The 27,549-nt window shown below is 41.6% G+C and overlaps 1 protein-coding gene across 1 annotated transcript; it reads left to right on the top strand.

Moving 5' to 3' along the window:
- The first annotated feature begins 929 nt into the window (after positions 1 to 929).
- On the top strand, positions 930 to 27,549 carry SLC25A46 (solute carrier family 25 member 46). Its single transcript, XM_043464491.1, has 8 exons — positions 930 to 1,316; positions 4,320 to 4,362; positions 5,275 to 5,332; positions 7,508 to 7,585; positions 7,965 to 8,065; positions 18,278 to 18,334; positions 19,557 to 19,614; positions 23,620 to 27,549. Exons 1-8 carry the CDS (start codon positions 1,049 to 1,051, stop codon positions 24,196 to 24,198), a joined length of 1,242 nt encoding a protein of 413 aa, XP_043320426.1. The 5' UTR covers positions 930 to 1,048; the 3' UTR covers positions 24,199 to 27,549.

Here is a 27,549-nt window from a genome sequence, read left to right as displayed (position 1 = left end):
CCACATTACAACTAAAGAATGTCAGTCCACTCAAGACGAAGCGAATGATCACTTTGAAAAAAAGGTTCGCTTGTGGAAGCCTGAGAATAGCGCGTCAGAGTTCTCCTCTGAAAGCCCTGAGAATCCTGGGCGGCCAGGGGGAAGAAGGACCGAGGAAGAACCCATGCTGGGCTCGTTGAGATCTAGGGAGACACATGCTGCCAAAAGAGCCCATGGAGCTAATAAAAACAGGTAGTAGATGACTCTTTCGAAGTCCTCTTAATTGTTCAAGTAGGTCTCCATTTTGAACAGTATTGCTCGGGATTGAAATACGCCCCTGACTGATTCAGATGCACAAGGAGAAAAAAAGAAAACTACAGAAAACTATTCATAGTCGTTTTGTGGTCTTAGCAAAGGAAGATGCTTAATTCCTAAATCCTGGAGAACAGTTTGTATTCTTGGGGTGGAGCCAGGAGGGCAGGAACTAGGAGGGCTTTCTCCCGCGACCTTCTATTCTAAGGCTTGCTCCAGCCGTCCACACACTTCCGGGTTCACTGGGCCGAACCAGGCATCTGAGTAGATTTCACTCAGAATGCCAAGTAGGGGAGGGAAAGCCAGGTGTGACCTTGTGGGCACCGGCAACTGGAACTTCCAAGAGCTCCTTCGCGGCTGGCGGGGCATTAGCCAGGGCAAAATAGATCTCGGGCCCCTGTGAGGGGCGAGGCACTTCCGGCTGAGACGCCCACCGCGCGTCGTCTCGCTGCAGGCTCCTGTTGCCGGGTCACAGGTCTCTCTCCAAACCCTTAGCACCTCCCATTTCCTGGCATCCTCCCATCTCCCGGCATCCTCCCCGCGGGCCGCCGCTCTGTGTGCTGCCGCGTTTCCTTAGCAACCGCGCCTCTAGCGGCCGCAGGAAGTGGTAGGGTCACGTGCTCCCTGCACGTCCGGGCTGCCGGCGTGACTTCCGGGTGTCAGGCTGCCGGGGCGCCGCGGCCGCTGAGGAGAGGCTGTGTGGCCCGGGTGGCGGCGGGCTCCGGGGCGGGCTTGCCTCATTCTGCCCCCGTGCGCGATGCATCCGCGGCGCCCGGACGGGTTCGACGGCTTGGGCTACCGGGCTGGGGCCCGAGACGAGCCGGGCTTTGGCGGCGCCTTTCCGGCGAGGTCCTTCAGCTCCGCGTCGGACCTGAGCCGCTGGGTGACCTCTCCCCCAGACATCCCGGGGAGCCGCAACCTGCACTGGGCCGAGGAGAGCCCGCCCCGCGGCGCGCCCGCCCCGTGCACGCCGCCCGAGGGCCCGGCGGAGGGGCCCTGCCCCGGCGGCGCGGGGCGCAGCGGCGGTGAGGGCCTGGGGGGCAAGAAAGGGGCGAGCGCCTGAGGGAAGGCGGTGAGGGCCTGGGGGGCGGGCGCCTGAGGGGCGGGGTGGGAGGCGACGGTGAGAGCCTGGGGATCTCGGGGGGCTGGAGGGGCGGACAAGGGTGGGGTTCGGGGGGGTGGTCCGCACGGAGCGGCGGGGAGGGACCCCGGGAGTAGGAGGGGCGGGGGTAGTAGTCGGCGGCCGGGGCCCCGCGCGGGGTCGCGCCCACCGGACCCGCCGCGCCGCCTCTCGGCGCTCCTTTCGCCCTCTGCCCCCGGAGCGGGCCTCCGCCCTCTCCCTGCCCCAGGGTTTTCTGGAGAGGCTTGCCTTAGCCTTGCGTGGCAGCGATCACGGAAGGTTTTCGGCATGCTACCTCCCATGCCCAGAATCCACAAAGGAGATTGGCTTGCTGTTTATCGGGACTCACGTGAGAAATAGCTGATTGACCGGCCGCTGTACCACCTTGATTCCATTGATCAGTGGTGGCTTTGCGTTGTACAAATAACTTTCTCCGAGACCATAGGCAGCCTTCGGCTCAGAGCTTTCTCTACCACTATTGAAAGCTGAGACTTTCTTAACCTCTGTGCTCTCTTGCTGTCCTCATCTTTAAAGTGTATAGAAGAATAATTAAGGGTTTTGTGGGAAAAAAAAAAAAAAAGACCTACAAACAAAATGAGGTGTCAGTAATGCCTGATACAGTGTGGACCACACAGTAGGCTAAAAGTCAACCTTTCTTTTTTCCATGTAATCATAGGAGTTCGTGTTCTAGATCCCAAACTACTTCTGTATTTTCCCACCTCCTCCTTTCTTTTTTTTACTTAAAAATTCCACTAAAGAATGAAAAACACTTAAGACATTTTCAAGATAAGAATTTGGAATCAAGACATAATTATTCTTTGCAGTGTCAGAAGATCGGTTCAGTTCAGTTGCTCAGTCGTGTCGGAGTCTGCAACCCCATAGACTGCAGCACGCCAGGCCTCCTTGTCAGAAGACAAAGATGTTTTAATTGCAACTCTATGTGATCTAGATATTTTCAACATCGTCTGGATTCATAAAATGGAGATAATGGCTGCTGCATGTTCCCGTTCTCCTAAAAGTGTTAGAATAATAGATCATACCCTTAAATATTATGTACATTCTAGACATAAATTTTAGTCTCATTTCTTTGACTAGGAAGTACAGTAACATTTATTTGGTTTGGGTTACGGGGAGGAACAGACTGTACTATCATCCAGTGAGGATAGATGGAGGATCGGTGACTTACTCAGTGTTATATATACAGTTAGATTTTCACTCTAGCGCTGTTTTTTCCCCATAGGTCCCAGAAGGAGTACTGGAAAGTTATAAATTATTCAAAATGCATATGTGATTGCCTCACAGTTACCTTCTCAGGCAGTAGAGCTGACGTTTTATCTTTTCATAATTTATGCATTGATGGTTAAAATGAGATCTTTAATATCCAGGGTTTTGTGGGGGGTGTTTTGCAGCAGTTAAGAGGCTGGTGAAAAACTCTGCAAAGAGAATAGACGCCTGGGAGACTTCGTTAATACTAGTAAACCTTCCTGACCCCTTCCAGAGAATGTCAGTGGTATTTTTTGTTAGTTTATTGGAGGACCTATACAAACACAAAGGGAAAAGATGAAAGGAGGAAAGTATCTTAATTGGGCAAAAGAAGCCTTTGCCCTTGTATATTTTTCAAGGCAATGGTGGTTTCCCCAGAGATTGTTTACATGGTCATGTTTTGGCTCTCAGGGAATAGTGAGGGCATTACTTCATTCAAAAGAGCAGAGATGAGAGGGAGGGATTGGAGAAGAGGGGAGCAAGAAGAGAATGGGAGAAAAATCCCTTGTGAATATTATAGCTGAAATTTAATGTCTAGTCTCTCGGGGTTTGATATTTCATCTTTATGATTTTAAGTTTTTCAGTTAGAAAAAAAATTTGTTTTCTCTTTTGACACATGGGTAGGAATTTTCCAGCTGTAAACCCTCCTGATCAGACTATAGCTGTGCCATGAGCAGCAGCACGTATGTACACAGTAGTATATCACAGAGACCTGGTTAGGCTGCGTGTTCAGTCATTCAGTCATGTCCGAATCTTAGCAACCCATGGACTGTAGGGTGTCAGGTGGCCTCTGTTCCTGGGACTTTTCAGGCGAGAGTACTGGAGTAGGTTGCCATATCCTTCTCCAGGAATTAAGCAGCTACTATCAAACTATTCTGGAGAAAAATGGAAACCCACTCCAATATTGCCTGGGAAATCCCATGGACAGAGGAGCCTGGTGGGCTACAGTCACTGGGGTCACAAAAGAGTTGGACACAACTGAGCAACTAAATAACAACACATCAGAGTCTTTAAAACTTGGGAAGAGAGAGAAGAGAGCCTCTTTTTCCCATTTTAGCTACCCTAAGTGCTCTTTCAACTTAATTAAGTTCATGAGATGTTTTGCTTGCAACTGTTGGTTTAACACAAATACTCTCCACCAGTCACAGTGAATGACTGATTACAACACGGGAGGTGTGGTTGATGAAAGTTATCAGTCAGAGTCTTCACTAGAAAAAAAAAGATTAGGCGGAAGTTGAAAACTAGTAGCCCTTAGCATTTACCTGCAAAACATGTTTGATTTGGCCTACATGAAATTAACTAATCCTTTTTAAAATAGTTGCCAATATTTTAAAACTGGAAGATACTATATAAAAATGAGAATATCTGTTTAGGAAAATCACAGCTTTGAAACCCTGGACTCAAGAGTTCCATGTGGCAACAATGATTTGGAGTTGAAAAGCAGTTAGGCGTCTACCCCTTGCAACTTGCCACAAGCTCCAATGGAGCTCTTCACTCGTTCAAATGACCTTCCTGGCCCCTGTCAAAATTCGATTTGGGGACATGGAGTTTAAATGAATATCATGTTAGTAAAAAGATATTTTTTGTTCTTTTTTATGGTAAACCTAAATAATGGTTATAAGTAATCGTATTCTTTCTATTTTAGAGCAGTTGAATAGATTTGCTGGATTTGGTATTGGACTTGCAAGGTAATGTTTTGTCTAAAGATTTTTAATTCAAGTTTTATTTAAAGTTTTTTCTTTATAATGTTAAATAATTAGTATTACTTCCTTTAGATTGATTTTTGGAGCAGTAGTTAAATATTAAAAAGTTCTGTGCAGAAAAATTATTTAAAACCTATAATTTTCCCCCATAAGGATAGTGAAAATTCGTTCAATTTTATAAACACAAAATAATTTAAAGGAACATTGTAAGAACTTTTCATGTGTCTGTCCAAAAAATAAAATGTAATCTTATCTCCCTCCCCAAAACAAGTAATTTTGCATTGAACCTTTTTCCTAAACATCAGAATTATGACAAGATATTTAGCAGCATAGCATCTGTAGAATCAGCATTTCCATATACTGTAAAATATTGTGTAAATATCGTTTTTGAGACGCCTTTAGTGTTTATTTTGTGATATCTGATTCAACTAGTGTTGTTGTTAGGAAAAAAGAGCATAGCATCTAGGTCTCCCCTAATATGTTCATTAAAATCCCTGTAACTTAAGTGCAAAGTACATCCACGCCAAAATTTACAGGATGGAGGGCTCTTTTGATGAGAACTTTGTTCACAGCATATCCTCTGAAAGAAAGGGGAAGGGGCATTTAAATTGTCTAGGAAGTAAGTTTTCCATATCAGGCCTACAAGTGTATCGATAATTTCATCTTTATACTGTACATATTATATGTTGTTTCTTTGCTTACCAGTTTGCAAATCTGATTTTATTTTTTTTTCATATTGAATCTTATTATTGGTACAATGATTTATAAACAAACTGAAACATTTGAAAACTCTATTTTTTTTACTTTTGAGAATAATGTATCACTTAAGTAATACATGATTCCTTAAGAATAAATTCAGTTTTACATGTGTTGTAAATATGAATTGTCCTTTTATAGTCTTTTTACAGAAAACGTACTGGCCCATCCCTGCATCGTTCTGCGCCGCCAGTGTCAGGTAAATGTACTTTATGTAGTTTTCTAAACAGTGATCCTAACCCTGATTTGACATATAGGCCTCAGATAAATGGCTGAGACCATGTAACCATTATTCCACGTGATGTATACCAAAATGTATAATATATCAGTTCTCAAACTTTTTGCTCTTTGAAAGCTAAGTCTTAAAATTTATTGAGATCCCTAAAGAATGATTGTTTATATGGATTGTATCTACCAATATTTGCCATTTCAGAATCCCAAACTGGGAAAATTTATATACATATATATATGTTTAATTCATTAAAATAACAATAAATTGATGAGGTATTAGCATAAATAACATTTTTATAGAACTTTTTTGAAAATATCTTTAATGTCTGGCATAATAGAAGGCAGCCAGATTGTCACATCTGTTTCTGCAGTCAGTCTGTTGCAGCACATGTTTTTGAAAGAAACAAGAAAGCCTAGCCTTACATACATATGTACTTAAAAATGGGAGTTTTATATTTTTTTAGATAATTGGCAGATAAAGTTATTTGCATTGTGAAATCCTAAACCACACAGGTTAAATGTTTTTGTACTCTTTTACATTAAAACCTGTTGATCTGTCCTTCATGTTGAATGGGTTTGTTTTTACCCATGTGTGATTCTATTACATCATGCATTGATTAATTGAAAAATATTGATTTACTGATTATATAGATCTTCTAAATGTTATGACATTTGCTTTTACTGTATTAAAAAACCACCACCATTACAATCACTATAAATCTCACCAGAAAAGTGTTTGAGTTTTGGTATGTTCATGGTAGTGGATATAGGGTTTCCAGATTTCTAATTTTTGCTCATAGGCTCAAATTTATCTTTGGCAGCTAATAGTCTTGTTTTCTAATCAGTGAGCCACTTTGTTTAGTTTTAAAAATATGTTTGTCCCAAGTAACTATAGTCTTGTTAGTTTTTCCAGAAAAAAAATGGTATTCCATGGAAAAAAGTGACTATTTTCAGACTCACAGCTCCATCAGACAAGTTCTTTTTCTTATGACAGTATATTCATTATGCAATACACAAAATATTAAATTAGAAAGATGATGTGTACTCAGGAGTCAAGATTCTATAAAATTAGTATATCTTACTGCTTCACCAAGGGCATCTTTTAGGGAAAGTGGCTTTTGCATCTTCACACGTGAGTCAGATGAAGAATACAATAAGTACAAAAATACAGTTTGCTGCCACTGCCTTCAGTTATGCCAGAGTTAGCAATTTTACCCACTATTGCTTTGGCACTATTATTGAAAATGTCAACACAATAACAAAGGAAAATGATGCCTTAGTATCAAGAAAATAATTTTGAACATGTCTATCCCCTGAAAGGATAATAAGGTTTTTGAGGGCTAATGGGCCACACTGGCAAAAGCACCTATAGTATAACATCCTCTTTGAAAATTGAGTTAGAAAAGATAAACCAGTTTTTCAAAATAATAATTTTTTTATGCTTAGCACCAAAATGTAAGCATATAGAGAGAATTCAGTATTTAAGTAGCATGAACAGTGTATATGCCCTAGAATAGCAAATTTTAGACACATTTTTTACATTGTGACAATATTGCGTTGTGATCCAGTGTATACATATATGAGTGATGTTTAAAAATGTTTTATAAAGTAATACTTTCAGAGTGTATAATGCATTCTGATACTTTTTTATTATGTCACTTATTAAGTATTAGTTCTGATCCCCCATACTGATTTCATAATTTACCAATTGTTTATAGCTTGTTACTGCTTGCCGTGGAAGACAGAAATCTATTCCCAGAGTTCTTTATGGTTCCTATGTGTTAAATGGCATGAGCATTTTGCCACAGTGAATTTCATGCTGATGTTTAAGGAAACATAAATATCAAACAACAAAGCCTTCTTTATTATATATTTTATTGCAGGCAGATTCTTTACCAACTGAGCTATAAGGGAAGCCTGGATATATTATACATTGGTTTTTCAGGGTTGTGTGTGTATAAGCACATGTTCTTTGCTTTTAAGTTATTTAAAGCATTTTCTAAAGTAATTTTGCTTCTGTATAATTCATGCTGACTTTACAATTGAACTTTTATTTATGCTATGACTCCACTGTGTATCTTTCATGCTCTTATTTCTTGACAAAATAATAACAGAAAATAATCATAAAATATCTTTTTTACAGGTTAACTACCATGCTCGGCACTATCATCTCACCCCATTTACAGTCATCAATATTATGTACAGCTTCAACAAAACTCAGGTGAGAAATAATCTTTTAATTTAGTTACTGAAGATATTATAACTCTTATACTAAAAGTAACTTAACTGGGTAATGATACCTTTTGATATCACTGAATAATCAGTAACGTCACACTTTTGCCAAAATTAAGTAAATATTAAAGGTATTTAATCCATATTAGAGATAATTAATTTGGAGTGTTTATCTTGGCCTAAATGTAGCTCACACAACAAATACTAAAGAAAGTAGGTAATTTACTTGTCATTCTTTACTAAAATGTTCTTAGAATAATGTCTTACTGGGAAATAGCAGAAAACATTTAATGTCAAGTTTTATTAAGAACTTTTGTATTTCCTTTTTAGGCATTAACAGAAATAATAATAAATTTTGGTCATTTTAGGGACCAAGGGCCCTTTGGAAAGGAATGGGAAGTACATTTATCGTGCAGGGAATCACACTTGGAGCAGAGGGAATAATCAGTGAATTCACACCTTTACCAAGGTACCTTTTTTGGCATTTTTCATTATTAGCTTCATATTAAAAATATGAAAAAATGATAGTTGCTAAAAATACCTTGAATTTGAAAACTTGCTTAAAGTAGCTAAGAGAAGAAACAGAATAAATAATTATGTCTTACGGAATTGGTATGCGATGGAGAAAACCCTTCCTGGTCTAGTATCTGTTGAGATATGTCTTTCAGCTCCTACTGCTATGTATTCAGTTCAGTTCAGTCACTCAGTCGTGTCTGACTCTTTGCGACCCCATGGACTGTAACCCGCCGGGCTCCTCTGTCTGTGGGATTTTCCAGGCAAGGATACTAGAGTGGGTTGCCATTTCCTTCTCCAGTGGCTCCTCCCGACCCAAGGATAGAACCCGGGTCTCCTACATTGCAGGCACATTCTTTACCAACTGAGCTACAAGGGAAGCCCACATCATGATTCATGCTATAATTAAACAAACCCCTTTTGGAGTCCACGGGACAGTTTACATGGATTTATCGGCAAAAATTCTTTTTAAAACCTGAAGTCTGAGCTAGATCTGGAATTATGAGTAGGAAATAACTTGGCAGAGTAGGAGAGCAATTCGAGGTGACAGCGTCCACAATTTTATGGAAATTGGAAGGTCTGAGTGGTGAGAAGTGTCTTGTGCTTAAATATTGAGCATGTGTGGAGTAGGATAAGGTGAAAAGCCGAGGTACTAGACTAAAGCGTGGTTCTGCCTTTGATAAGTGACTTAGATTTTATTGTCTATGGAGTTGGAAATCTAAGGTGGGGGATTGTTTGCTTTTTTTTAATATACAGGTTATTCGGTCAAGGATATATTCAAGTGGCAATGTTTAGAAAAAAGATTGATGCAGACAGAGACATGGAAAACTGTTATGGTAATATAGGCCAGATTGAGAAGGGTCTCAACTATGGAACAGAACAGAAGCTGGACAGACATTTCTGAAGTATAATTGATAATATTGGGAATGGGGTTGTAGGAGAGTGATTTAGCAGCAGTGACAGATTTCTCGATTGGAACTGAGTTGGAGAATCATAAAGAAGAGTAAGCTGTAGTGGGAAAGATGAGGAAAGCAACTCTCAATAAATGAAGTCTGAGACATCCACGGGACACGCCTGGAAGAGGCTGGAACTATGGGTCAGAGTTCAGGGAAAATTTGAACCTGGAGGCGTGGCTTTGAATGTTCAGTTGAAGCTTGAGGATGGGTGAAGTTCCCTAAGGAGAAAGTGTAGATTAAATGACAGAGTGAACCAAGGACAGAATCCTGGGCTCTGTATGGGGGTGGGTGGGTGGGTGGATGTGTAGAAAGAGATGCTCACAGAACAAATGTGGCAGTAGCAGTAAGCTCGAGGACAGTGGTGGCCTGGAAGCCAAGAGGGGAATCAGAACAGTGGATTCTTCTGGAGGGAGGCGGAATGTTTGCTTATGGGTCTCTCTTCTCTCTGAAACAGGATGAGGTGGAAGAAGGATGAGCACGGGGGTCAAAGTAAAAGAGCGTAAGACCAGTGACAGATGTTTGGGAGTCACAGCTCTGAGCGACAGAAGGGGAACTTTGCAAGGGATCTATGGAAATAACGTTAAGGGATAATATTGGAGATCCCATAAATTTGTTTAGGTGTTGTTTAGCAGGACTCTGATTTTCTTTATCAACAGTAAACCCCAGGGGTGGAGTTAAAGGCCAAATGGTTTGTTAATCCAGAATTGGCCCCTGGCAGGGTTAATTTTTTGGATTGACAGGAACTGAGGGAGTTGAAGGTGCAGCCACCAGCATCTCAGACTTGAGATTCAGTCTTTACAGGGAAGGAAATAAAGACAGGAGACTGATACCAGGCTTTTTGCCACTGTGAGTGCTTTCGAAGGACTGCATAGCCTTGAAGTTCCTTTAACATAGCTTTGCTAAATGTTTCAGACAAAAACATTTCATCAGCTAAAAGTTGCTCCTCTCACACTTTAAAAAAATGTGAATTTCTGACCTTTAATTTTACCCCATTGCTTTTTATATCACACATAATGTCAAAATGTAGTCAGTCAGTCAGTTCAGTTGCTCAGTTGTGTCCGACTCTTTGCGACCCCATGAATTGCAGCACGCCAGGCCTCCCTGTCCATCACCAACTCCCGGAGTTTACTCAAACTCATGTCCATCGAGTCAGTGATGCCATCCAACCATCTCATTCTCTGTCATCCCCTTCTCCTCCTGCCCCCAATCCCTCCCAGCATCAGGGTCTTTTCTAATGAGTCAACTCTTCGCATGAGGTGGCCAAAGTACTGGAGTTTCAGCTTCAGCATCAGTCTTTCCAATGAACACCCAGGACTGATCTCCTTTAGGTTGGACTGGTTGGATCTCCTTGCAGTCCAAGGGACTCTCAAGAGTCTTCTCCAACACCACAGTTCAAAAGCATCAATTTTTTAGTGCTCAGCTTTCTTCACAGTCCAACTCTCACATCCACACACGACCACTGGAAAAACCATAGCCTTGACCAGAGAGACCTTTGTTGGCAAAGTCATGTCTCTGCTTTTTAATATGCTGTCTAGGTTGGTCATAACTTTCCTTCCAAGGGATAAGCATCTTTTAATTTCATGGCTGCAATCACCATCTGCAGTGATTTTGGAGCCCCCAAAATTAAAGTCTGACACTGTTTCCACTGTCTCCCCATCTGTTTCCCATGAAGTGATGGGACCAGATGCCATGATCTTAGTTTTCTGAATGTTAAGCTTTAAGCCAACTTTTTCTCTCTCCTCTTTCACTTTCATCAAGAGGCTTTTTTTCTCTTCACTTTCTGCCTTAAGGGTGGTGTCATCTGCATATCTGAGGTTATTGATATTTCTCCCGCCAATCTTGATTCCAGCTTGTGCTTCTTCCAGCCCAGTGTTTCTCATGATGTACTCTGCATGTAAGTTAAATAAGCAGGGTGACAATATACAGCCTTGACATACTCCTTTTCCTATTTGGAGCCAGTCTGTTGTTCCATGTCCAGTTCTAACTGTTGCTTCCAACCTGCATACAGGTTTCTCAAGAGGCAGGTCAGGTGGTCTGGTATTCCCATCTCTTTCAGAATTTTCCACAGTTTGTTGTGATCCACACAGTCAAAGGCTTTGGCATAGTCAATAAAGCAGAAATAGATGTTTTTCTGGAACTCTCTTGCTTTTTCCATGATCCAGCGGATGTTGGCAGTTTGACTCTGGTTCCTCTGCCTTTTCTAAAACCAGCTTGAACATCTGGAAGTTCACAAAATGTAGTACTTGTCATCAAATGTCCTTGACATTGTCCTACAAACACAAAATTCAGCTTGTCATTATTCGTTCATTAGTGGGATTATTTTATTTTAACGTATGTCCCTCACACTAGGTCCCAGCCTTTAGGGTCACGGATTCCCTTTGTTTCTTCCCCTTACTGTATACCTGATTTTGAGCACATAGTAGGAATTCAGGAAACACGAGGTAAATAAAAATTTAACAAAATTCAGTGATTTCTGTATTATAAAGTATAAAGAATTCTGTATTTGCAGTCAGAACACTGTTGCTCCTGGCTGTGCTGCTTTTGGGCTTCCCCAGTGGCTCAGTGGTGAAGAATCCGCCTGCAGTGCAGGAGCCACAGGGACCATGGGTTTGGTCTGTGGGGCGGGAAGTCCCTGGAGTAGGGAATGGCTACCCACTCCAGAATTCTTTCCCAGAGAATCCCACAGACAGAGGGTTGGGCTACAGTCTGTGGGTTGCAAGGAGTCAGACACGACTGAATCAAGCGACTTAGCATGCACATGCACACACTCATACTACTTTTTAGTTCTGGAACCTTAGGGATGTAACAGCATTTCTCTAAAACAGAGATGAAGTAGTGACTTTAACTTCAGGTTAAGGGAAGGGAAAAGAAAAATGAGAATGAGAAGACAATTTTGTTATCTAACTTTCTCATTCTGTAGTTATGCAGACACATCAGTTGTGTGGGTATATGTTTCTCCTGGTCATTTTGAGTCTTATTAAATAAGACACAAAAGGTTATCTTTGAGATATTCTACTTGGGTTAAGTTTTGGTGGTAAGTCGCACTCATTATTTCATTTATTTATTTAGCTCATATTTTCTGAGTCCCTACTATGTGCTAGATACTTACTAGAAAGTTATATATACAGTGAGGAGAAGAATCAAAAAGTACCTTTGACCATGACGCTTGGGATCTAGTGTAAGAGACATATGTTATGTAAAATAATCCCCCTAATGAATGAACAATGACAAATTGAGATTTGTTCTCTAAATGAAAAGAATATGGTTCCATGAGAGTGTTAGAGGGTTAGGAACAATGTTGCTAAGAAAGTGACACTTAAACTGAGATCCGAATGGCAATCAGGAGACACAGACTAATTTGTGCAGAGTGTGGCGGGGGGAATGCGAAGAATTCATGTAACTGAGGGAATGTGTGTTAGTTAGTCATTCAGTCCTGCCCGACTCTTTGTGACCCCGTGGACTGTTTCCTGCCAGGCTCCTCTAGCCATGGGATTCTCCAGGCAAGAATACTGGAGTGGGTCGCCATGCCCTTCTCCAGGAGATCTTCCCGACCCAGGGATTGAATGCAAATCTCCTGCATTGCAGGCAGATTCTTTACCACTCGAGCCACCTGGGCAGCCCTGGTAATTGAGGGAAACACTCATAGAGTTTGAACTCAGAGCAGGATGGAGAGCAAGAGCCGGTCTGTGCTTGAACTTGTAGACCACTTTAAGAATACTGGAGAGTTTTAAGTAGGCGTCAGTGACATAATCAGATGTATGTTTTTAAAGGGTCATTGTAAGTGGAGATGAAAAGACCACAGGAGGACCAAAATAGATATAAGGATACGTGTTCGTAGGCTATCACAGCCTAGGAAAGAAATACAGTAACTAGGACCAGGATGGTATCTTTGAGATGGGTGTAAATGGATGACTTTAAGATATATTTAGGTAAAATTGATTGAACTTGGTGATGGATTAAAGTTGGTCAGTGATAGACAAGGAGGTGTCAAGGGTGACTTCTAGAATTTTGGGTTATGTAACTGGATGTTAGGCTTCTCTGGTGGCTCAGTGGTAAAGAATCTGCCTGCCAGTGCTGGAGATGCGGGTTCAATCCCTGGGTCAGAAAGATCCCCTGGAGAATGAAAGGCAACCAACTCCAGTCTTCTTACCTGGGAAATTGCATGGACAGAGGAGCCTGGTGGGCAACAGTCCACGGGTTGCAAAAGAGTTGGACACAACTTAGCGACTGAACAACAACAATTAGATGTCAAATAAAGCCATTCTTAGAGTATAAACCTTTTTTCTTTTTTTTTAAATCCTGACTGCCTTGGGCAACGTTGACTTTTCTTGGGGGAAAACAAAGTCATAGCAGACAAAGTATCAAAGCAGTAAGAAGTAGTAAGCCAAAGCATTTCACAGAAGTTAGCATTTCAGGATGGGCTCTAGGGTCTTCGAGACTGAGGTTCTTGAATTGCATGGTGATCCCTAGGTGAGACAGTACTGATTCACCAATATTTAGTCTTTTTATACTGATGATGATCACATCTGAGAAAAAGAATAAATCTGTAATGTTTATTAAGTCACCAAGCTTATAGTTTCTCAGTATTTATTGCTTCTAAAAAAAAAAAAAAAAAATGACTATAACCCTGGGTCATCATCTGTGATCTTTCTTTGTCTACTGCCCAGATCCATCCCAGGCCTTCCCCAAACCTTCCCTGAGGCAGAGTCAGTCAGACTTGGTGTTGCTCCACCCTGAAGTGGCCGTTCCTTTCCTGGGCATTTCTCAGACCACTAACATAAGGAGCACCCCACCCAAGGCTACCTGTGTAGTTGAGTCTCTCGCAGAATCCGTTTGGCTGACTCCTCACATGTGTGGCTGCACATGTTACTGTTTCCTTCTCCTGTTGTCTGTTTCTCCTAGTGACTCCTCTGAGTTCACTGACCTTGAACACATTCCATTTTAAATACAATGAAATCTTTCTCCAGTTCGGTAGATTTCCTTTCTGATTAACAGTTCTCACTTAGGGAACACTGAAAGAGTCTAAGAAAGAAAAATCATAAGTTTGATTTTGGACAAGTTCATTCTGACACAGAGAGAAGTCTAAACCGAAGACAGCAGATTTGGGAGGTCCTGAAGCGTCCTGTTGGATGAGGTTGCCTAGGGAAGGAGTATAACATATAAAGGAAGAAAAGAAGGGCTGAGAACTCGAGCGTAAATCACTGAGTTAAGAAAAATGCCCCTGCACAGGAGTCAAAAGTAGAGACGAGAAGAGAGGAGAAAAACCAGAAGAGTCTGGGGTAGTGGAATATGGGGGGAGGGAGGGCTTCCAGAAGCAGCAGGGAACACAAGTGCATGATGGCTGCTGAAAGGTCAAATAAGGCACAACCTTGAAAATGCCCGTTTGATTTAGTGATGTGGACGGAGGTCACAGAGACCTTGGCAGGAGCTGTAGAATAATAGGACGAAAGCCAGCTTGGAGTGGGTTCAGTGATGAGTACAAAGTTAGGGCATGGAAATAGCAAGTTTAGACAGTCAGCTGGGAAGAGGAGAGAAGAAAAGAAGGAGCTGGAAGATGAGGGGCTTGGGTTAGATGTTTTTTCTTAAAGAGGGTAACTCTTTGACCATGGGAAAGTAAGAAGCAATTGAAAGTGAAGGCTGGGGGCTTCCCTGGTGGCTCAGTGGTAAAGAATCTGCTGCCAGTGCAAGAGACGCAGGTTCAGTTCCTGGCCTGGGAAGATCCCACATGCCATGGAGCAGCTGAGCCTGTGCGCCACAACTACTGAGCCGGTGTTCTAGAGCTGGCGAGCTGCAACTGCTGGGCCGGTGCTCTAGAGCCGGCAAACCGCGACTGCCGAGCCAGTGTTCTAAAGCTGGCGAGCCACAACTGCCGAGCCCACGTGCCCTAGAGTTGGCCAACCACAGCTGCTGAGTTGGTGTTCCAAAGCCGGAGAACCACAACTGCTGGGCCAGTGTTCTAGAGCCAGCGAGCTGCAACTGCTGGGCTGGTGTTCTAGAGCCAGCAAACCACAACTCCCAAGTCAGTGCTCTAGAGCTGGCGAGCCACAACTGCTGAGTTGGTGTTCTAAAGCCAGCAAACCACAACTGCTGGGCCAGTGTTCTAGAGCTGGGGAGCCAAAACTGCTGAGCCCATGTTCTGGAGCTGGCAAACCACAACTGCCAAGCTGGTGTTCTAGAGCCCATGAGCCGCAACTGCCGAGCCAGTGCTCTAGAGCCAGCAAACCACAACTGCTGAGCCCACGTGCCCTAGAGCCGGCGAACCATAACTGCCGAGCCCGTGCCCTGGAGCCGGAGAACTGCAGCTGCCGAGCTCACCTGCTCTAGAGCCTGTGCGCTACCACGAGAGAAGTCGCCGCGATCAGAAGCCTGTGCACCACAACTGGAGAAAAACCAGCACAGCAGCCAAGACCCGGCACAGCCATTAAATAAGTAAATAAATTATTTTTTTTTAAAAAGTAAAGGCTGCACAAATACAGTGTTATTTCAAAATTCTGTTGCTTTTGTATATTGATTGTGCATGGGAGTGTGTGTATATCAAATAAAAAGTCTGATAAAAAGCAAGTCACTTCTCTTTAATTTTGTTGCTCATTTCAAGGGCAGTGTTTGCTTGTGAAGATAGTGAATTAAAAATAGCTACATATCCTGGTACTTGGTGATGGACTATAAAAAGGTTTAATCAGAAGTATATTTTTACACTACCCTCTTCATGAAGCATTTAAATGTGCTAGTTTAAATTTCTAGAGCTGTGGCAGTAAGTTTTACACATTTTATAAAGGAATAGATACCAGGAAGAGTGTCTCATTTTTTTTTTATACTTGGTTTTAAATTTCTCTTTTTGCTGTTTTTACCTTAATCCTAATGATCTTAAGAATTGGCAGCAGTAATTAGTATTCAGTGAGCCTGAGCAAACTCCAAGAGATGGTGAAGGACAGGGAAGCCTGGCATGCTGCAGCCCATGGGTTACGGAGAGTCAGACAAGACTCAGTGACTGAACAGCAATTAGTGTTAAAGGCAAACGTGTCCCAGTCCTTACAGAAAGGCAGGTTACAGACCCACGTATCCATAATGTTAATGAAATGCTCAAAATTAACATCATAATAACCTGTGGTAACCCTGTTTGAAGCCATATAAGAGAATGGAGGGCTTCCTAGGTGCCGAGGCCATGTAAGAGAATGGAGGGCTTCCCAGGTGCCGAGGCCATGTGAGAGAATGGAGGGCTTCCCAGGTGCCGAGGCCATGTGAGAGCATGGAGGGCTTCCCAGGTGCCGAGGCCATGTGAGAGCATGGAGGGCTTCCCAGGTGCCGAGGCCATGTAAGAGAATGGAGGGCTTCCCAGGTGCTGTTAGTGGTAAAGAATCCACCTGCCAGTGCAAGAGATGTAGGAGGTGTGGGCTCGACCCCCGAGTCCTGAAGATCCCCTGGAGGAAGGCATGGCAACCTGCTCCAGCATTCTTGTCTGGAGAATCCCATGGACAGGAGCATGGTGGGCTACAGTCCACAGTGTTGCAAAGAGTCGGACAGGACTGAAGCAGCTTGGCACACAGGCAAGAGTAATAGATTTACAAACCTTTTAGCATATTTTATTTTATAATCATAAAGTCAGTAAGATAAGTAGCCTAGTCTTTTTTAGAATTTTTGTCGTAATCATTAAATGTCATTCCAGCTATTTTTCTACAATTGTTCAGAGCTAGTATTGTATCCTGGTAATAATTTCATCAGAATGTGACCCAGAACACTCTCTAAGGTCTTATAAATCAGAGATGGTTGTTTTGTTTTCTCAAAGTTTCTCTGCGGACCTTTCAGTCTCTAGGAAAATGTAGAAATATTCATGCATCACGCGTGCCGTAAGTGTACTGAGTTTGTTTTTAGAACACTCATATTATTAGTGGTTTCCTTCGCCTTTTCAATATAAAATGTATTCCTTTGTCTCCTTATGTCATATTTATTCATTTCAAGCAGAAAATGTTTTTCTCGGGCTCCTGCTCTGACTGTAGGGTATTGTGTGTGCGCCAGTGTAACCGGGCAAGCTGGTGGCAGCCAGTCTCCACTTGGTTTTACGTTTTCCTTTTCTCTGTTACGCCACCTTCCTCACTCCCCTCCCTTCCATCCTCTCTGTCTGCCTTTTCACTTTTTCTGCCTCCTTTTTTGATTTCCCCTTTATTCTCCATGTTTTCTCGTTTTTTACTTTACTCTTGATATAACTTTCTCCCTTTTTCTTCTGCATTTAGCTTGCCTCTCTCCTCTTTTCGGGTTCCCAAAGTAACCTAAATCGCGGGATGCACACAGTCCTAGACCTTGGTCCAAGACATGGCATTCTGTCCCTCTCCTTGGAACATATCCCTGTGATCTTTTTGACCTTTCTTTTTCTCATAAGTAAAAGGCAATACCTTACTATAGGTGTTACAAGGCAGTAAGATATACAAGGCAATATCTGTTTATCTCACAGGATTCCTTCTTGTATCAAGTGAGATGAGAGGCAGTACAGGCAGATAGTATAGACTTCAAGTCATATGGACCAGGGTTTAGACCCAGTTCCACCACTAACTTGTTGCATGGCTTTGGGTAAGTTACGAACCATCTCAGCCTGTTTCCTCATCTATGAAATGAGGGTTATAGGTTCATTGTGAGGGTTAGAAATAATTTATGCAAAGTGCTTTGCACAATGTCTGGCATACAGCAGGAGCTTAAAAAGATAATAGAATATAATAAAAATCACAAAAGTAATGCCATCTTAATAAGTAGAGGCACTTTGAAAATTAGGTGCTACACAAATGTGTCATTCAGCGCTACAGTTAATTAAGCTTTTCTTCCTTTATTCTGTTTTCTTGTCTGCCTTTCCCTTCCCCATCCGTTGTTTTCCTGTCTGCCATTTTTTTTGTGGCCACACTGCATGGCTTCAGGGATTTAACCCAGGCCCTCGGTAGTGGAAGCACAGAGTCCTAACCACTGGACTACCAGGGAGCTCCCCCGTGTCCATTTCTGTCATCAGTTATAACGCTTCCTCCTTTGTCAGCGCATACAGAAAGACCGCCTATGTTTTTTCTCTTTTCAACCCACTGTAATTGTTTGACAGGTCCCAGAAAGAAAATTGTTCACCATTAGAATATATTTCTGCTACAGATTAAAAAAAAAAATTAAAAATTGATTAACTTTTTGAAACTTGGGTTAATTCAGGATGTTTTAAATAGCATGGCTTTTGTTTATTTTTTTAGGGAGATTTCACATAAATGGAATCCTAAACAAATAGGAGAACACCTTCTATTGAAATCGTAAGTATCAAAAGCAGCATTTGTATTGAAATTTAACCAGTTTTCATAGTGTTAGAACTTAAAAAAGCTTATTAAATAAAAGTTAAAGAAAATAAGAGCAAAAGAAATATTTATGGGACTAAAACTTAATAAGAAAATTAACAAAGTTTAGGAATAAAATCCTGAAATGTATGTTATCTTTCAAATCTTTCTAATTTGGAAGGCTGAAATCACAACTTAATTTTTCTTTGTGTTCTTAGGAAGTTAGCAAGGATTGTCAACTTGTTAAACCTGAATTGCCAGGAAAATTATTATTCTTATAATTATTATCATTATTTTATTGGTAAGCAGACATACAAATTTATTTGTATGGTGATGAGCAAACTCAAAACCTTAGTGTCATTAAAATGTAGTCCTAAAGGCACTTAGTGACATTACACCACTGACCATTTTTATAGATTAGAATTTTACTCTTCACTTTTTAATTTTTCTTGAAGATTGTGAATTGGAAACCCCCCAGCTTGCTGGCTCCCTCTGTGGGACATTCCAGCACATTATTACTTAGTGATGTTCCATTCACCTTGAAAACCACTACTTGCCAGGACCTGGCCCATGGGGTTAGGTAAGTCCCACCTTGACATCATTTTAAGTGACTATATTTTGCAGGCTTGCAAAGTTGTATGTCTCAGCAGTTGCAATAGGAAGCAACTTTGCAAAGCTGTACAATATTGTTTTTTAATAATGAAAGGGGACTTCACTCACCATGGAAGACTGGCTTAGCTCTGCTGGGTGGGAAATCTGGGAATTAATAATGATAATAGATAGGACAATAGCAGAACAGTAGCCTTGTTCAGGTGTCACTAAAAAGGCAAGCAATGGAATGGATTCCTCATCCTAAATTTGAAGTATCTGATTCATAGGCTACATTAGCTGTGTGCAGGTAGATGTTCCAATAGTGAATCATAAACAAGCCTACGTTTTACTGGTCCAAAATAAGTTATTTTCTTGCAGGCTGTCTCTGTGTTATTTTAATACATAGATTTTCATCTCTAATTGTTGAGTAAAGCATCTTACGTTATAGGTCTCTGAAGTATCTTTAGGCTATAAGTATTAATAGTTGAAAACCTTGAAGTTGTTATTCAAGCTTGATATAGATTATGTTGATATATTAAAATAGGTATTAAAAAATCTAGTGTAAGCTTCCTGTTTCAGTGTACTGATAAGTTTGTTTTAATTTCTACAGCCTAACTTACATAGTGGCAATGCCTTTTTATTCAGCAAGTCTAATTGAAACAGTACAGGTGAGCTATTTTTTATTGTCACTTTTTTCATTAAAAATGTCTTTTGGAATATTCAGTATATTGTGTATGTCTGATAGTGTAATAAAAATTTAAGACAATATCCTAAACAAAATGTTTCACAGATACCATACGTATATCAGAGATTATATGCTAGGTACATTGCCAGTGTGTCAGTTTTCTTTGCAAATTTAATTTACGCCTCTAGTGTTAATTCTTGTTATCCCTTATGATAGGCAGATGTACTCTCGATTCAGATGTCTCAGAACCCAGCCTATGACTTGCTCTAAAAAGAAAAAAATCTATAGAGTGCCCCCCCAACTTTTTAAGATGCTTATGTATAACTCAAATGGTTATGGCCTATCAGATAATAAATGACTGCTTGAACATGAAACAATTAGAAGAGTAGTTCCCATAGCTAGTTTACCAGTAGGTAGCATTCTTTTTCCATACTCCTTTTAGGGAGCATTTGATGCTGTGTACTACAGAAGCTAAAGCAATCTCCTGCTCACATTCTACATTGTTTCACTGTTTCTAACCACGTGGTGGCGCTTCAGGTACACTGAATTGGGGTCCTTTCTCATGTACCATTCCTACTCTTAAAACTGAGCGAACCTCCTCTACCCTCTTCACACAGTCCAGCTGTCTGCCCCCTGTCTTCTGTCTCCAGTGGCAGATGCTCTAGAGTATTTCTGTCTTTGGCGTGTATGAGTTTTCTCTGTAAAAGCCTCACTGGATCAGCGTTACCTCTTCAAATTACTCTTTTTCCACTCAGGTGCTTTTCTGGCCACATCGATTTATTTATGTATTTTGTAGAATTATTGTTTGACATTAATGTCTTGCTACCCAGGTATTTCCTATCCCCTTGCACTTGACAGTGTGAAAATGATATAACCCTTGTATGGGGCTGCAGCTTAAAGAGTTGTCAATATAAGATGACATCATTTCAAAGATAAGGAAAGCAACAGCAGGAAGATAATGAAGGAAAAACAAACAGGGTGACATCTTGGGGAAAGCGAGTGTTAGCTTCAGACAGCCCCGTATCACAGTCATTTCTCTGCTTAAATTAGGTCTGTAACTTAGAGATGATGTCTTAACCTTTCTAAATCTTATTTTTCTCATCCATAAAATGGGAACAGTATTTTATTAACTGAATTACAAAGATTAAATGAATTATTTGTGTAGAGTTCCTAGCTCACTAGCTGTTCATTCTGATTTTTTTAACCCCGAATCTCCGATGTGTTTCCTGCTCGGGCTCCCACCTGCTGCTTCCTTCCTGCCGCCTGATTTCCCGGTTCTCTCTTGAGCGCCCTCCCCGCTTTTCATGCCACCTTTCCCACGTCTTCTCTTGTGCTCCGGGGCGCAGTCGGGGGCGCAGTCCGGAGCGCAGTCCAGGGTGCAGTCAGCGGCGCAGTCCGGGGCGCAGTCAGCGGCGCAGTCCGGGGCGCAGTCCAGGGTGCAGTCCGGGGCGCAGTCAGCGGCCCTCTGCTCCGTATCACACAGTCACGGCCGGGAGAGCTCAGTACTCCCGTGACTCCTTTTAACTCTCCCATCTCTATGAGTTTAAAAAGTAGAGAAGTCTTGATTTTCCTATCTCCTTCATCCTTTGTAACTAGTCAGTCATCCTGTCAGTTCTGACTTCAGGGAGTATCTGAGACGGCGCCCACCGATAGGCCCCCCTTCCCAGCCCTTCACGTCACATAGCTGCTTTCTTCCTACTTCATAGTCTGGCGGGGCGGGGCGGGGCGGGGGCAGGATTGCCTGTCTGGGGAGCTCAGATCTCTTTGAGAACAGGCTTTGCCTTGAAAATCACACATTTATGCATAGATCTCCTAAAGGACACTTCCTGAAGCTCTTACATATAAACTTCCTAGTGACTTGTCTTTTACTAAGACGCCTTGTTCTATTTCCTGGACTTAAAGGCCATTCTACATACTCATGCAGGGTTAGTGTTCCTAAGCTGCAACGCTCATATCCCTTTGCTGAGTAAGGATCCATCTCATCTCTGAGATGAATTTCAGACTTCTCAGCGGAGTAAACAAGATAAATAAAAGGATACTTCATGGTGCTAAGTACCAAAGAGGATAAAAATAAAACAAGGAAATTAAGAGGTGTAATGGGTAGAGAGAAGTGATTACTATTTTTTCAAGATCCAGAAAGTTCTCTCTCAGAAGCAAAAGTCCTTTGAGTAAAGGTGTGAACATAAGAACTACACAGGTATTTGGGAGCAGAGCGTTCTAAGCAGAGGGAACGCGGGTGCAAAGACCCTGCGAGAGGCTTGCATCCGACTTGTGTTTGCGAAGCAAAGAGAAGGCCGGTACAGCTGAAGCTGACTCAGGACCGGAGAACAGGAGGAGATGCGGTCTGAGGTGGAGAAGGGCGAGAGTGCACGCAGGACCCTGAAGACCACTGTGATAGCTTGGCTTTGCTTTGAGGGAGACGGGAGTCGGTGGGTTTGAGCAGGAGGATGACATGATCTGACTTAGGTCCTGAATGGGATCTCTTTGGCTGCTGCATTACAACAGGCTGGAGTGGGAAGGGAGACAGAGGCAGGGAAGTGACCGAGGTTAGGTGGGCTCATCTTGGTCTCATGGTTTAGCTTTACTGCAAACTTGCACATTTATGTGTCCGGCTCCGACCTTTTCCTTTTAGTCTAGACTGTAAACTGCTCTTGGAGCTCACACCCTAGACTCCACATTTCTGAACTCTGGATCTCCCCCCCCACCCACCTGGTTGCTGCCTGGCAGTGCAGCCCAGCTCAGCGAGAGGACTGTTATCCCTCCAGCGCCTCTGGCCGGTGGCTCTGAAGCTCATCCTTGTCTTCTCTTTCCCATAACCCACATCCCGTCCACCAGGAATTCCTGTTGGCTGTAATTTTATGATAAAAAGCACAGTTGAAGCATTTTATTTCCTTTGCTACCTGCTTTTCCAATCCATCATCACATCTTTAACTGGTTTCTCAGCCTCCGTTCTCGTGCTCCTCTGCACGACAGCCAGTATAACACAAATTCCATCTTATCCATCTTATGCTTCAGACCAGCTAGTCATTTCCCATCTGACTAAAGACCAAAGTCTGCACGGTGGCATGCTGTGGCCCCAGAATACCTTTTTAACTTCACTTTTTCCTCTTCTCTTCAGTCACTGTTGCGGCCAAATTGGCCTCTTTGTTGTTGTTGTTGTTTAGTCGCTAAGTGTCCAACTCTTCTGCAACCCCGTGGACTGTAGCCCGCCAGGCTCCTCTGTCCATGGGATTCTCCAGGCAAGAATACTGGAGTAGGCTGCCATTCCCTTCTCCAGAGAATCTTCCTGATGGAACGATCGAACCTCTTGTCTCCTGCGTTGGCAGGTGGGTTCTTTACCACTGAGCCACCAGGGAATTGCTTTTCTGCCTGTCTGCGCCTCTGTAACCAGTATCACAACTTCTTATACACATCCCATAATTATAAAAAGTAGAGACATTGCAGATGATAGTGACTTAACATCTCCTGAGGCTTTCTGTGCACCAGGCCTTCTTGCATTTAATGCTCCCAGCAGCTCTGTGCATAAAGGTAGGTCGGCCTAATCCCACTTTTGTAGAAGAGTAATTCTCTTAGGAGAAGTAAAGTCACGTGCCCATGATCACAGAGCCAGCAAGTCCTACTGGAGCCAGGGGTAAGGCCATGCCTTCCACCCAAGCACTGTGCCTCCTTATGTACAGTAGTTGTTGCTTTTCAGGATGAGTCCCAGGGAGCTTCTTGAGGTGGGGACACCTGGTGTGTCCCCTGCCACGTCTCTTCCCCTGTCTCCCTTCCCCAATTGGAATAGCTCCCAGTTTCGCTGCTGTTTTGTGAAATTTTATTTGAAAAAAGGATCTAATGCCTAGATAACATTTGTCATTTGCAAACCATTGATGTTTCTCCCCTTTAGTCAGTACATTAATTTAAAAGGGACTTAAACGGACCTGAAAAGAATCCTCTGTGACAGAAGCAACAGCTGATGACTTTTACTGTTTCCTCCTTTTCATCGCAGAGTGAGATAATCCGAGATGGCGCCGGGATTCTGGAGTGTGTCAGGGAGGGGATTGGAAGAGTGATCGGCTTGGGCGTGCCTCACAGCAAGCGCCTGCTTCCGCTCCTGTCCTTGGTCTTCCCCACGGTGCTGCACGGGGTTCTCCATTACGTCATCAGCTCGGTCGTCCAGAAGGTCGTCCTGCTCATCCTGAAGAGAAAGGCTTACGACGGCCACCTCGGCGAGAGCGCCAGCCCGGTGCAGAGCATGCTGGACGCCTACTTTCCGGAGCTCATCGCCAACTTCGTGGCCAGCCTCTGCTCTGACGTCACGCTGTACCCGCTGGAGACGGTTCTGCACCGCCTGCACGTGCAGGGCACCCGCACCATCATCGACAACACAGACCTGGGGTACGAGGTGCTCCCGATTAACACGCAGTACGAGGGCATGAGAGACTGCGTCCGCACCGTGAGGCAGGAGGAGGGCCTGCTCGGCTTCTACAAGGGCTTTGGTGCCGTGGTCATCCAGTACGCGCTGCACGCGGCGGTTCTGCAGATTACCAAAGTCATTTACTCCACGCTTCTTCAAAACAGCGTTTGAGATTCAGAGCCCTGCTTAGTCTGGAAGACATCCTCTGGATACTTTGTTATGAAATTATGAAGGACAAAAGTGAAAAACGGGTTCAAAATGGATACGAGCCGAAACTGGCAGGAACAGCCCATGATGATTATATTGACTCTCCACCTCTTGAAAAAGGCATAGATATATATTTTGGATTCAGAGTATTCCAAATTTGAAAACATAGTAAAAACACTCGTATGAATTAAATTCTAGCTAGTATAGTACTAATGCCAAACTAAAAAGAATCTTGGGAAGAAGCAAATATTTGTCAGCAAACTGAAAACCAAATTTCACAGAGCTGAATTTATTTCATCTGACTTTAATATTTATTACACGTTTATTTCACCTTCTGCATTGATACTGGTATATCATTCTTAATACAGCATATAGTAGCAGGAGGGCATAGTTTACCTTTAAGCAAATTATGTTGTCAGTAATAAAGACAAGAAGGATTAGGTTTGGCAGTCTGTAAGCAGAAGCTGAGAGTTTTAAATTGCACTGTCCCTGTAGAACTTTAATGGCTGTACATTTATTATTATAAAGCCATTTATATGCATACATATAACTTGGAATTTCCTTCATCCCTACATATTTTCCACTCTTAGATCAGCTTACTGTCTAAAATGAAGTTACGTACTTTCTGCGTGAATATCAGAACAAAGCATTAAAAGCCAAGGTGCCCAAAAGATAAAGGCAAACGGCGTGCTTGTCCATATCAAACCCCCCACTTCAGTGCCAGCAGCTTATAATCTGTCATATATTTATAAAGTTTGAGTTGCTTACCTGGTTTTATGAATCATTAGACTGTTTTTAGAGCCACTCATTAACAGAGACAGAAAATAATCATGACAACGATTCCTATTTCCACATTTACAAATTGTGTACTAAAGGGAATGTCACTTGCCTTTCATTTCTGAATGACCTGTCTTAGAGAAGACACGATTAAAATTTACCTGGGAATTTGTGCCTCATGCCTTTCATAGAGTCATCATTAAATAATGGCTTTAATTTTTATTTTTTTCTTGTTTTTGTTCATAGTTGTATTCTCCAAACTAGATATACATAAAGGGAAATGCAGGTTTATCACCCTTTATTGAAATTTGTTTGGATGAATACTGATGAAAAATAGAAACTTCAAAGGAAGTTTATCCTTGCTTTTTATGGGTGAAGAAAAGAATTTCAACAAATAATAAACAAAAATGTTGGTAATCAGTTTAATAAAAATTCTGTCCCTAAATTGAATTTGGTGGGTGAGGCTCTTTGTGTAGTAAAATAATATGCATTTGATTGATCCATTTAGCAAGCTGGAATATGGTGACTGCACTGATGTTGTCCAACCTAGAATGCATACAAACTGAGGTGTATTTTACTTAACTGAATGTCAGTGAAATGGTTACTTTTTGTGATTAATAATGTTGAAACCAAAAGATGATATCCAAAAAGTATCAAACAATATATATGTGGCAACTCTCTCAATTATCTTGTGAATGTGGTTTTTTTTTGATGACTAAAGCACACAGGTTTTCCATTTTCCCATTCCACCAAGCGGGGAAAGTAAAATTAAACATAAGTTACACACTTTCAGGTAATGATTTGTCTGATTTGCAGCATATACGTTGTTTTCATTGCCTTTGAATTTCTAAGTAAATTTTTAGATGTTTATAATATGCCCAACTTCCTAAAAACCTTTCATTTTTATTATAATCAAAGAAGATGGTTTCAGAAAAGAGTAAACTGAAAATTACAAGTTTTAGAAAATTTATAGAACAGAATCTGAATGGAATCAAGTATCTACTAGTGAAAATCTAGGATCCTTTATCTAGTTAAAAACTAGATATTTCAAGATTATTTTATGGATGTTATCATGAAGATTCAGTTACATAGTACTGTCTCATTATGGAATCATTATAAGACTGATAGGCTGAACCACACACAAGTAGGTTGGTTTTACCTTTTCTCTTTGGAGAAAGAGTACAACTTAAAACTAAAGTTGAAATGCGGCAAGTAAAATACTAATTTTTTATTACCATTCCAAATTAGTTGAAATATAAAAAGAAATCTTTAAAATTGAAGCACTTAAATGTTGGCCAATTATGTTTAACTGAATTTAGAAAGGAATAAGCAAAATAAACATTAGACATGCTCTTTCCCTTTTAAAAATTGCTTTGTTTCTTTAGGTGCCAAAGTCAAATACCCATAGGCTATAGTTCTTAATATGATAATACCTTAGAATAACATTTTTAATTCAGTGTGATTAATAGTATCATGAATAATATTCTATTAAAATATTTCACAGTCCCAATGGTCCACTTATATAAGCTAGGTTTGGCCATGGAGCTGAAGTGTGATACGCTTGCCTTACATTGTTGGGTTTCTTAAGTCCTATAGTCTGAAAGCAATGGAATTAAAAACGGAAACATCTGGTTAATATTACTTAACTGTGTTAAGTGAGTTTATGAACTGGCTTACCAAATCTGTTTATAAATCTCTTTCCTTTGAGGGACTATTTATGGTTTCTTGCAAAATAATCTCTAAGTGTAAATAATATAAGTCTTTAAACTCCAGCACTAGATGTTATGAGTCAAAACAAACTAATTTCAAAATAATTGTGGACTGTGGGGTTTGATAGTGTTTTCAGAAATAAAACTGAGAGACTAGAGGTCTTGCTCATTTTTGCAAGTTACGCTTGCCTGTCCACAGCTGTCTTTTCAGCACTGGGCTTGTTAAAACCGCACACAGCATGTGCTTAACTGACTGGGTGCAAGTACTTCAGTCTTCCCGTGTATTCATACATCTGCCCAGGAAACAAAACACACTGCTTGGATATTTGGTTTTTCAGCTGACATTGTGCAGGACGTTTGCCCTCAGTTTGCTTCCCAGATCTTATGGGGGAAAAATGAACAATCTGCCAGCTCTTGAAAAGATAGGTTTGAATTAGTTATTTTCAGTAATATATATGGAAATAAAATCCCGTTGGTAACAACTCACGTTGCACTAGAATTTAAGTAATACTTAACTTTGGCATTTCTGGTTTCTCTTCTCTTTCAGGTAGTTGTACATTTCTCTCCTTTTCTCTCTCTCTCATATAAACTGGATATATGATGTCTTCCTTTTGAGTGACTGAGTATCATTGAAATGCTTCCAAGTTGTATAACTGAGTAACAAAAACTTGTGATTTGACAATGAATCTTATGCAGTATACCTCAGCTAGAAGAGGTATTTGGTCTGTGTGTTTTTTCTTTTTTAAAATTGTTTTTGTCTCACTGGTATTTTAAATGTTTTCAGCAAATTGTGTAATATGAAAAGGTTAAATAAAACATTGAAATAAAA

This window comes from Cervus canadensis, chromosome 4, assembly GCF_019320065.1.
Source record: "Cervus canadensis isolate Bull #8, Minnesota chromosome 4, ASM1932006v1, whole genome shotgun sequence".
Taxonomy (NCBI): domain Eukaryota; kingdom Metazoa; phylum Chordata; class Mammalia; order Artiodactyla; family Cervidae; genus Cervus; species Cervus canadensis.
Note: the sequence above shows the minus strand (reverse complement) of the source record. Positions and strands in the feature narration are given on the sequence as shown.